We start from the raw sequence: 12,934 nt of genomic DNA, 5'->3' as shown, positions 1-12,934 counted from the left end.
TAGGATGGCTTGGAGACAAAGTGAGAGAGGTGAGATTGAGATGGTTTGGACACAAACAGAAGAGATATTAGACTGGTACCAAAATTCAAAAAAGTGCTTATTTAAGGAGTTAAAGGCATTTTTGAGACAAAGTCGGCAAACAGTCTTATTTTGTCAATTTGGGTGTGCCGAATTCAAATGTGCAATATGCCGAGCTCTATCTGACCTCTGTTGACCTCTAGAGGTCATTGAACTTTGGGCCTGTAAACGTCTCAGCTGAACCCAGTTTCTCAGCTTTCTAAGGAATGAAATGTACTAAAATGATTAATGAAGTTAGCAAATGGCCTTGTTTGTTAAATGTTTGGGTGCTGAATTCATTTTTCATTTGTAAAACGACATATGACCTCTGATAACCTCAAGGTCTTTAAACTTGGCCTATAGGCCTATGCATTTAACGGCATTTTTAAACTGACTTTACTCCCCCAAAAAGAATATGAACAGACAAAAAACAAATAGAAAGGAACAAATACAACATTAAATGCCAGTCCATGTGACTTACTTTTCACAATGAGAATGCCTAGGCGATCACCTTACATAACATTGCATTACATTTAGCGGTTATTGTTTATACAAAGCTACTGAAAAAAGGACAGATTCAGCAGCATACAAAATGTGGGGGCATACAGGGTATACAGGTTAATCAGGGTTAGTATATGAGTTTTTTCTTTGTTGTTTGTTTTTTGTTTTGTTTTAAACGGGGTAAAGCCTTTACAAAAAACAAACAACAAAGAAAAAAACTCTCTAACCCTGATTAACCTGTATACCCTGTATGCCCCCACATTTTGTATGCTGCTGAATCTGTCCTTTTTTCAGTAGCTTTGTTTGAATACGCACAAGTGCAGCCATCTGACGAGCCATCATAAGCTTTAACATCTAAAAGCATGTAAAGTTTTAGTGCACATGGGCAACCAATATGGTGACCAGGATGTGACAAATTCATAGATAGCCAGGTACCGGAAGTTAAGTCTAGCCGATGTAAACATGCTTGTTAGCCTGGATTTCGTTAGATGAATTTTTTTTTTTAAATACAGGATACAGGAAATCTATCAATGATTCTGTGTCATGCTAACCTTTGACAACACCCATAAACTGGCAATATGGCTGCCCGCTTGAGTGAGCAGGAATACAAAAGAATTTTAAAGTACTGTTTTATGCAACACAGTGTGACAATACAGGGGAGTCAAAATGCGTTTGTGTAAAATGTGTAATATTTCCAGCCTATGTTTATTTTTCGCTGCATGTACCCTTTAAGTGGGCCTTGATGGACAGCAGCATTAAAAGGATAATCCTAGGAAAAGATTAAATCTTAAAAGAGGGAAAAATCCTGTAGGTACAGGTCACGCGTTAAGATAAAAATCCTGCGAATGCCGCTCTATTGTGTTGAGGATTAATAGAGGGTTGAATTGGCAGGTGAAAATCCCATACAGAAACACTTTCCATTGTGTTGAAGTGCATCAATGGAGAAGACAGACTGTAGGTTACTGTGTCGAAATAGATTAGTGTTACACTACGTTCAGACTGCAACCTGAAACGACCCATATCCGATTTGTTGTGAAATCCGATTTTTTTGTTAGGCCGTTCACATTACCAATTATATGAGACTTGTATGCGATCTCCAATATGAACGGAAAACGACCCAAAAGTGTCCCGCATGCGCAAATTGACACGTAATAAGCACATCTACGTAATACGTAAACAAAAAAAGCGCACTCTTCATGTTTAATGATTTCTCTTTTGTTTGTTTGTTTAATTATCTGGTTAGTGTTAAAGTGTGAGGTCTCGTGTGTGTTTTTGTTTCTGAACTGAAATGAAAACGTGTAGCCTGGTAACGAGGGTTGACTCCTAAATGTCTCTCTAATTTCTATATAAGTGCACTACATGTTACTAGGAAGTAATGGATTTTTAAACTCTATATAGTGCACTCAAGCTTCAGTAGGCAGTCATTTGGGATACGGCCGCTGTATTACCAAACTCTTAATTCAGGCTTAATAATTTGCACATATTTATTTCGTCATATTAATAAACTTTTTCTACATTTTTATAAATATTTATTTAGATTGTTTATAGCCAGCTGAATTCTGCAACTTCTCTCAGCGCTGGCTCAAGGTGCAGAAACACCAGTGCAGTTTGCTATGGAGATGAGGCGAGACCTGGCGATGTGGTTTTTGTGGCGGCGGCGGAACTCACACAATAATCTGATTAACAGCAGACTAATGAGACCGAAGGTGTCAAATTACTGGAAATTTCCAGAACAATCTTATAATCTTGTAATACAGGATGGTTTAAGTTATAAATCAGTTATAGAAACTGTTTTATTTAATCAGGCTAACAGATCAACATCCAGGTCCCTACCAAATCCACCATTAGCTTGATCAATTCTATAAAAGTCTATTTAAATTCTGAAAACTGTACAAATGTTGTTGTTTTCCACCAAAGAGGCGGGATTAGCCAACGCAGAATAGTGACGTTTGTCTCTTGTTGATGACGTGTAGGTCGCATGAATGCGACCTGTCCGGTCAGACTGCAGTCGCATGTGAAAATAACGGATATGCATCGGAATTAGGACCACATATCCAAGCGGCCTGGGTCGCATGTGAAAAAATCGGATCTGTGTCGTTCAGGTTGTCAATAACAAATCGGATACAGGTCGCATATGGGAAAAAAAAATCGGATATGGGTCGTTTCAGGGTGCAGTCTGAATGTAGTCATAGTGAGGAAGTGATACACTTCCTCAACGTTCACTGCGTTGAGGAAGTGTATCAGTGAGACAGAGCATTCAAAGTTGCTGTGTTGAGGGAGTGGATCAGTGATACGGAGTATGAGAAGGAACAGGAGCCAAAAAGAAAGGGAGCCTGTCTGTATGAGATGGTGTGTGTGTGTGTGTGTGTGTGTGTGTGTGTGTGTGTGTGTGTGTGTGTGTGTGTGTGTGAGAGAGAGTATGAGTGAGTGAGACAGAAAGAGAATTTTGCAGGAAGCTCATGGTATAAAAACACATTTTTGGAGAGAAGGAGAATGAGAATTTTTCAGGGAGATGTCGTCCTCTAACAACTGAAAAGAAAAATTAACTGTTGAAAAGTTTGACTGAAATAGTAAAGTTAAGAGAAGTAAGTGAAGAATGGCTGTATGTTTAGTGTGGTTCAGTGAAGAAGAACCAGCCTTTATTTGTCACATGCACACTCGAGCACAGTGAAATTCATCCTCTGCATTTAACCCATCTGAAGCAGCGAACACATGCATGTACACACACAAGTGAGCAATGAGCGCGCACACATACCCAGAGCAGTGGGCAGCTATGCTACAGTGCTCGGGGAGCAGTTGGGAGTTAGGTGCCTTGCTCAAGGGTACATCAGCCCAAGGCCATCCCATGTTAACCTAACCACATGTCTTTGAACTGTGGGGGAAACCGGAGCACCCAGGGGAAACCCACACAGACACGGGGAGAACATGCAAACTTCACACAGAAAGGCCCCCGTCGGCTGCTGGGCTTGAACCCAGAGCCTTCTAGCTGTGAGGTGACCGTCCTAACCACTACACCACTGTGCTGCCTCGCAAAAGAAATAGCAAATGACTTTTCTAGAATTCCATAAGAACACTGCCAATAGCCACAAGCAGGAGGGTCCTTTTACTCCTCACAGATAATGCGTCAAGTGGGCTGTTGTTGACGAGATTACATTACGTTAATGCCAATTAGGAGACTCTCTTATCCAGAGTGACGTACAGCATACGTATGGGATGGGGAGCAGTTGGGGGTTGGGTGCCTTGCTCAAGGGCACTTCAACAATTTCTGCTGGTCTAGGGAATCGGACTCTTGGTCCCAAGGCTGCTTCTCTAACCCTTAGACCATGGTTTCCCCATGATAAAATGACAAGATGTATAGAACAATAAAGAGACCATAGATTAACGTATGTAGCAAGTTTTGTGATAGTTCACTGCCAAGAGTGTGAAATGTCTGCTGCAATCTGACTGGCTGAAAGTGGCCAACATTTTGATGTAGTTCAGTGATGATTCAAAATCCAGTTACAGATGACCAGAACAATGCAACATACCAAATTTAATCTCAAACGGACGTTCGATTCCTGAGCAACAGCTATTTGAACACAACTCTGCCCCTTTTCTGTCATAACTTTGCAAACATTTTCCTTAGAATTGATTGACACATGGTGGACATATCGTTCAGAAATGTAAACATGTTTTTGATAATTAGTGGCCAATAATCTTCAGTGGCCAATTTAAGAGATACTGCATCAATTACGAGTGGGTCCCTACCCGAACCCACCAGTAAAATTTTGTGATGATAGCTCAATGGCACCCCATTCAAATGCCTACTGAACTCTCATTGGCTGATGTTCTTTTTAAGTAATTAGACCATCAGTAAAAAATCTAGAGACAAGTACATAGATGTAGCATACAAAATTTTAGCTTGATGGGATTTACAGTTCATGAAAAATACTCATCTCCCCTCAGCTCCATCCCAGCAACAAGTTACAACTGTTTGAGTATATTAGGCTCCGCCTCATTAGAACTGATTGACGGCCATATTGTTGACAAATGTCAAATTCCTTTTGATAATTACTGAGGGTCACATTCTGCTGATTAATTTGGCACCAATATGACATCAACAGCGATGGGAATAACGGCGTTAGAAATAAACGGCGTTACTTTTTTTAGTAACGAGTAATCTAACTAATTACTTTTTACATCGTTATAACGCCGTTCCAGTTACTTACAATAAAATACTATGCGTTACTTTATTAAAGCTGTTTTCATCTGTCACGCTGCTCATTCAGCCTTTCTTTACTCTGCTTTAGTGTGGGGCGGGGAGATGCGAGACAACGGCACAGTAAGCCAATCAGAGTAGATTTGGACAACATACGTAGGTAGGCCACGCCTACTGCACTACTGCAACACTGCGCTTTCAAATTGGAAATACAGCCATTACTTTTCATTACTTGAAATAAAAGACAAAAATGCGTACGTGCAATGCACATTATGTCGAGGAACAAAGCGTTTGTCCTCGTCAGTGGCCAGTAATTAGTAACAATTTTAATATCTACAAAAATATATTAAATTTGATAGATGTCTTCTCACATTGTCCCACAAAAATATTAATATAGTGTAAATAATGTTACTGATTGGTTCTGTTAAGTGTCCATTTCAGTCATTAAACACATTTAACATTCACTTTTATTATGATTACACTAATTGAATTTGATTTAATTTTTTTTTTTGGGGGGGGTAACAAAATGTAACGGATTAATTACTTTCCCTGGTAATTAGTTACTTTAATGACAAAGTAACTCTGTTACTAACTCAGTTACTTTTTGGGAAAAGTAACTAGTAACTATAACTAATTACTTTTTGAAAGTAACGTGCCCAACACTGCACATCAATTGATGGCATCATCATGGCAACTATGTTCAAAGCATTGGCATTTTCAACACAATTTAAAATCATGAGTATCTTAACCTCATCCTGACAAAATCGGGAATGAATCTAATGAACCATGAAAGAGAAGTATTGAATGGTTTGATTTATAAGTGTTATGTTGCCAGTTTGTGGTGTTAAGACAATTAATCAGTATTAGCAGGTAGGTGTGATTAAACATCATTGACTATAAATGTGAACTTTTGGGCTTTTGGTATTACACAAAACTTCATCTTTCAATTGCATCATGGGCTATTTGATCACACTGCCATGACAACACTTCAAAATAATGTCATATCTTTTTTTTTTTTGCACTTTAACATCATAAATGTCTTTACATCATGATGACCTGATGAGTGTACTAAAATGTGCGATTTATAAGCTCCACTTCCTCTTACTATGTGGGTGCATTATGACAATGAATTACTAATCTCATGTGTATGTAACTATGTCCCCTCATTTTAACATACATGCTAAGAATCTGATGAATTGTCTCGTAGGTGTATTGAAAAAAAAAGGTTTATAAGCCTCATTTCCTGTAACCATTTGGTGGGGCTAACACAATGAATCACTTATCTCATGTGTATAATATATGACTATTCCCCATCATTTAACAAACGTGAACCATCAACATCATCATATAAATGTACAGTGGAATAATGCCATACTCCGTTTACGTGGTGTGACGAATTAAATTTAGCATCAATGATATCCAGCATTTTCCAGAACATGACGGCAGGTGCTTCTGACCCGAATACCAATTTTCATTTTATACCAATTAATGGAATACCAGTTTGAGTTTGAGCATGCTAAGAACCTCAAGAATGCCAAAAAGTTTTGGGAAAAAAATAATCCTGCCAAAAATAATAGGGTACTTCACACCCTTAGTGCTTTGGGATCAGTTGGAAAGCTAATTGAACCCTTGACCTTCTCATGCATCATCAGTGCCTGACTTCACTAATGTTCCTGTGGCTGAATAGGCAAATCTCCATAATCATGCACTAAAATCTAGTGGAAAGATTCCTAGAAAAGTGAAGCTAATTATAGCAGCAAAGAGGAAACTAAATTTGGAATGGGATGTTCATAAAGCACATATGGGTGTGATGGTCAGGTGTCTACAAACTTTTAGCAATATAGTGTAAATGTACACAAGACCTCTCAGGCAAAGAAAAACTAACCGCAGGGTGAAACACGTTGATGGCCTGGATAGCAGACTTGCCCTTCTGTTTCAGTCCAAACACCAGATCTATCCACTGGCAGAGCATCTGAGACACATGGTCAGACTCAAGAGCCTGTCTGTGAATCAGCACGAAGAGCCGTGGGTCATTCCTGGCCCATGGAGGCAGATTCACATGGTTCACTCGCTCGCCATTCTGCCGAACCCCAAAGTCAAAACCTGGCATGGGGAAAGATGTGTGCTTAACATAGTATAGTGCTAAAATATTTTCAAGAAAACAGAATAAAATCTTTATCTGACTTCCCAGCTTTTTACTACAACACAGGAAAAAAACAAAAAACAAAACCTTGCATTCAGTGGTGAACTAGATTGGGGAAAAAAAAAGATGAACAAAATGCATTAGAAAATTTGGACACTAGGAAGTCGAGGAGATACAATAGGAAGGGAAACTTGTAGAGAATGTGGAATTTTAAAAATGGATACCTTCTCTGTTGACCAGGAATTCTGGCAGATAAAAAAACTCTGGGATCAGCTCCTTAACATCGGTCATGGACTCATAAGAGGAGAGTCTCCATGTGGTCTTCATGGAGTGAAAGGTCCGGTCCGGAATATCAAAGCTCTGGTCTGTGAGCATCAGAGAAAAAACACGTTTCATAATCCTTTTTCCAAATCATCATAAATAATATAGTGGGCCAGCCAAAGACAGAAAAGGCCTCTACATTATTATTATTATTATTATTATTATTATTATAATACGGCATTGCATGTTAATAGCAGGCATCCGTGTGGGATCTACCAAGTGTGAGGAGGTAAAAAGGATGCGAGTGGATGCCATTGCCAAATTTGAATGTGATAGTCATTGTGACAGTCATTTTGAAGGTCATCAAGGTCACTGTGGTTCAAAATTTGGCATTTGCTTTAATTAATATAAGAGTACTCTCTGATGAAAAACGTCCATAAAATGAAATTGGACTTTGCATATGGAGGCAATGCTGCCATGGCTTACCACACAAATTATGCAATGTGGGGACCAGATCTGAAAAACCTTGAGAAGACAGCACCATATGTGCATGCTGAATTCAAGGATGGGAATTTTGTTGTGAAGAGAGCGCGAAGGCATTTCAACTAGGTTTCTGCAGATCAGGCCACAGAGTGGGGGAACAGAACTTGTAAAATGCAGAACGGCATCATAGGCATCACAAGGAATGACGACCAAGCAAGAGACAAGTTATATATCACATGGTCAGAATGATCACACATCTCACAGGACACCAGAAGGCTATTCAGCTTGGAGAATGAGGAGTCACCACTGTCCCGTTCTGATAGTTTTGCATCACACACAAATCGCACTTTTGATGATGTGAAGAAGCTTGTAAAGTAGCTTGAAAAGATTCAGTGTTTTCAGACTACACAACACATTGACTGAAGGAGGTGGAGAAGATGAATCAGAGGACAGAGGTTTACCTCTTGTATCATTAGCAACCAAAGACACTGCACCAGTTGATGTGATTACTGATCTCTTCACAGCAAAGGATTGAGGAATGTAGCATCTTGTATCTAATGTTAAGCAACAGCTCATTGATGAAAGTGTACAGTTACATTACTCTCTGAAAAAGCATCACTCAAAACGTTTTTGCAAATATGTACAAAGCAGCAATTTCCACAAAGCAGAGCGTGCCAAAATCTATCAAGGCTGACAGAAAACTGTTGCACCGGTTATTAAATACTGTTACTAGAGGTCGATTGGTGGAAATGAAGTCTATTCTAAAAGCATGAGCTGTCCCCAGTTCCACTTTTCTTGGCCAAACCTGGAGGTCAGATGAACTCCACCCCAAAGGCAGAGCTTTTCAGTATCTTGACGTTTGGAATAGGCGCACCCACAGAGGTCCCAGAGGCTGACAAGTAGACTTGCATGCTGATTGATGGTCAGACACTGATCCAGGCACTTGGAAAGCATCATGGGTGCCAAACATTTGGTGACTATACTGATGTCTTTATAAGCAATTCGATACACCACTCTGGAGAACACATAACGAGGAATCAATGAAGGTTGTGACTCAATCAAAGCGAGTGGGTAAGAGAAAACCAATTTGCAAGACCACTGATGGCCCATAAGTCCCACTTCTTCAGGTCTGGAGCAGTTTCATTGTCTTGGAAGAGAACATGGCAGATCTTGCCAGGTTCCTAACTGTTGCTATCATGTAGAAGGGTGTGCATTTTCCAGCTGGATGTGAACTGGTGACTGAAGGTGGATTCTCTAATATTACACAAGCCAGGTCAATGAGGAGAGAAAGTGTCAGATCTCATGGAAATCATGAAGAGGCTGATACAAGACTGATTCTCCATTCATGTCAGTAAAGACTATGAAAGGCTGCTTGTCATTTCCAGTGATATAGATGTGCTGTTGCTTTTATTATACTTTATGCCAGGCAAGGCAGCTCAAATCTGGATGATCTCTGGAACAGCAATGAAGAGGAAATACTATCCAACACGCAATATCTGATAAACTCCCACCACCTATTAGGGAAAACCTGCTCAGTTTTCATGCTCTAACAGGATATGACACAAACTCTACCTTCAGTGGCCATGGTAAGATGATGGGTTGGAAAATGTTCAAAAGTCAACCACTTCTGGTCAGTGGAATTGGTGGTGATGGAGAACTTGTGCTGGTTGAGCAGTTTATGTATCTTCTTTATGGTGCTACTACATTGTCAGATGTAGACATCCTGGACAAAGGAGCAAAGTTGCCTGGTTCCTGTGTGGACAAAAATTCCTCCTATCCCTCCAATCCTAGATGCCTGCCTTCAGCTTATGACCTGTGCATGCAAATCTAAATGTGGGCCGACTCGATGCTCTTGCTTCAGGAAAGGTCACATGTGCACTCCTGCCTCTGGCTGAGATGCAACAGGCTGTTGTAACCCAGCAAGACTTGAAACAGAAGATGTGATTGTTTCATCCTAACTTGCATAATTTAAATCAGTTACATTACACATGTCTTATACACATGCCCAGGAGTTATCAAACATACCTTGGTTATTTGCCTTGGTTTTATTGAAAGAGAAAAACTAACAGTTTCTGCCAGTTTTCGTTATGTCTGACATGAAAATTACTTTGAAATTCAAAATCCAGGGTGGCATCCACCCGCACCTTTTTCTTCACCATATAATTGATTGATCTGACCGGAATGCCTGCTATCAACAAGTAATGCCCTCAAAAGTGATATAAACAATTTTGACTGGTGTACTAATACATAAAGGGAAAAAAAGAGAAAAAAAAATGGAATGGTTGAAGCAGCTTTTTTAAGTCTTCATGCTTAAGAGTTTCAGACAGCTTTTTCAGTACAAAGCTAGTCTGGCTAACGCGACTTCAAAGCTCTGCGAGCATTTGGTCTGGCAAAGATATTAAGCCCAACCGTTTCCCAAAGGCGTGGTTGACCCGCCTCCCTGAAATGCCTCAGTTTGCTACTGGTCGAAGCCAGAAAAGGCTGTGACGAAGCTTAAACCAATCACATCACTCTTTCCTCTGACGTATGTGATGCGACGGAAACTGCTTGAGTAACAGGAAGAAGATAAATACCTCCAGGGCTGCTCTTTGCTCCGTTTTCAATGAGAACTTCCCGTTGAATGCTTTCAATACAGCATCTACCGCTGTGTCAAAGGCTTGCCGCTGCTCCATGTTCGTAATGTTTCTAGTGAATGAAGCGCTTCTGGCATAGATTCTGTAAACAATCTATGGCTTCCGGTCGCAGTTCTACTACGTCACTGCCTTGAACACGCCTCTACCCAGGGCCGTTGGAGATGCTCAAAGTTGATTGGCTCCCGATTTTTCGGGAGCTTGGAAGAGCTGGAGATAGCTTGCTTTGCCAGACTAAGCTCGCAACAGGCCCTCGTGTTGCGTCACACTTAGGATGGGCGGGCCCAGGCTAGTACAAAGCAGCATTTAAAGCATTGGCTTCTTTGAAGACACTTTTGAAATTCAGGTGATCCTCAACATTCAGGAATGCAGAATGCTAATTATGAATAATACCTTTTAGGAAGAGCATGGGGTTTGAATACGTTGTGCCTGCACAGAACACTTAGGCTGTGCAAGCATACTATATTAGCATGTAAGATTACCTTGATAGGCCAGAAACATTTTGGTGAAGGGAGGCATCCGGACCAGGAAGTGCAGAACAGTACCACTGTTGGAGTAGTGGGAACCATAGTGGTACGGTTGTACAGGGGGCATGGGGTCATCCTCACGTGCACCCTTCTTATATTCCTCCTCCAAATACTACAAAAGCAGGTCATATAACTATTCAGTTAAGATAAAGACAAAAAACATTCTAAGCATTATAGCCAGTAATTGATTCATGATATTTTAAATTTAAATGAAATCCAAAAAGAGCTAAAGCAGTACCCTGTAGTTGTCTACATATCGATCCTCTTTCTCTTTTGACTGCACTGCAATAGGTTTGCTCAGGTTTCTGCCAAAATAAAATAAAGTATAAAAAATGTAAACATATTAAAAATATATACTTCTTTATAAGGTATTAGACAATTGGATGTAAGACACATGCATAAAGTCTTTATATACTGAACAAGAAAAAAAAAAGAGCACAATTTCGATTGCAATATCCACAATCATTGCATGTGGAAACTAACAAACAGCACATCACTGAGCACCTCAAAATCATTAAATCTGTCTATATTTCAGTGTCTCTTACCTCATTAGCTCGTCAGTAATCAAATTTATGAAAAGTGTTCTATAGACTAAACACTGTTAAAATGTATAAGGGTAAGGCCAATGACAATGTAGCCCTGCTCTATGGCTACACTAAATCTACCTCTAAATATAAATGCACCTGCTGCCAAGATCATTACTGGGCCAAGCACTAAACATGCACAGGCATCCTATAGCGATTGAATGTTTTCTTATTATTATTACAGATTCAAATACAAAATGCTTGTAACCCTATTGGAACTGTTAGGTTTTTTTTTTATTATTATCGGGGGCCAAGCGGCAAAGCTGCGTAGGCACCCATTCTGTTTCTACCTTTCCTTAGAACTGTATGGGAAAAGTTTTGAAATTTGGCATCCTGGTTGGAGACAGTCCCTTAATTCTTTTCACCAAGTTTCATGTTTGCACCTCAAGTGCTCTAGTGCCACCAACAGATCAAATTTGGAGGTGCTTTTATGCATGTAATTTTTGAACCACATGCCTCATTTTCAAAATCGAGATACTGCTGGATTCTTTGGCTCAAGCAGAGTTCAACACACACCATGATGTCAATTTCCATCATACTGGATTTTATTGAAAGGTTTAAAATTCTTTCACAGGCCAAAACTTTTGTCCAATCTTCAACAAATTTGGCACAGATGGTCTTCGGACCAAGCCACACAAAATTTATTTGTTGGCTTTTTGATTTGCAAGAGTGTTCGTCCATCACAGGCAAGAGAAATTGGTGGCAAAGCTGCCAAACAGAAAGTGAAGGAGGAGGACTTCGTTTGAAAATAGGAAGTAAGGCAATATCTCAGTAAACACCATGAGATAATAGCCTTCAAATTTAGTACATCTCCTTAAAAGCAAGTGAAGATGGTCCCAATGGCTTCTAGTCTCCCTCTGTTACTAAGAGAGTGGGGACAATACATGCTTGGCCCCTTAAGTGCTGCTTGCAGCTATATTTAGATTAATAGCTACTTTTTAAAAAATTATTCAGCACCAGTTTTATGACATGCCTATATATACACACTCACCATCCACTTTAATAGGAACACCTGTACACTTGCTCATTTATGTATTTATCTAACTAGCTAATAATTTGGTAGCAGCATAATGCATACAATCTTGCAGATACAGGTCAAGAGCTTCAGTTAATGTTCTCATCAAACGTTATCCAAAATGGGGAGGAAATGTGATCTCTGAGACATTAACCATGGCATGGATGTTGGCGCCAGATGGGCTCATTTGAGTATTTCATAAACTGCTAATCTCCTGGTATTTTCCTAGTCTGGTTAACACCAGACCATATCACAAGCGAAATATGGTCTGGAATCTGCCTATTGAATTTCTCGTAGGGGAGGTGTGGTTTACGATTGTCAACGGCCGTTTATTGGACGTTGCGAATGTCTATCATTTGGCGTATACGTAGCCCATGGCCAATCATGGCAGTTGTACCCGGTGACGTAGTTAGAGCGACGAAGAAGAGAAGGAAAGAGAAAGAGAAGGCAAAACAAAAATAGGAAAACAATGGTACCGAACGATTACTGCCGTTTGTGCAAGACAAAGCTTGATCGAAAGTTTGGTTCGTATCGT

At 39.9% G+C, this 12,934-nt stretch overlaps 1 protein-coding gene across 5 annotated transcripts in view; it reads right to left on the bottom strand.

Annotated features, from left to right (window-relative positions):
- Window positions 1-12,934, bottom strand: part of lyst (lysosomal trafficking regulator) — a 273,203-nt gene that overhangs the window by 36,002 nt on the left and 224,267 nt on the right. For all 5 annotated transcript variants that reach the window (XM_060925484.1, XM_060925485.1, XM_060925483.1 and 2 more), the window contains 4 exons: window positions 11,039-11,105; window positions 10,756-10,912; window positions 7,124-7,264; window positions 6,642-6,859 (listed from right to left, as the gene is read on the bottom strand). In XM_060925484.1, the coding sequence (XP_060781467.1) occupies window positions 6,642-6,859; window positions 7,124-7,264; window positions 10,756-10,912; window positions 11,039-11,105 (583 nt within the window). The remainder of the gene's footprint in view (window positions 1-6,641; window positions 6,860-7,123; window positions 7,265-10,755; window positions 10,913-11,038; window positions 11,106-12,934) is intronic.

This window comes from Neoarius graeffei, chromosome 7 (assembly GCF_027579695.1).
Source record: "Neoarius graeffei isolate fNeoGra1 chromosome 7, fNeoGra1.pri, whole genome shotgun sequence".
NCBI lineage: Eukaryota > Metazoa > Chordata > Actinopteri > Siluriformes > Ariidae > Neoarius > Neoarius graeffei.
The sequence above is the reverse complement of the archived record's forward strand: the minus strand, read 5'-3'. Positions and strand labels throughout refer to the sequence as shown.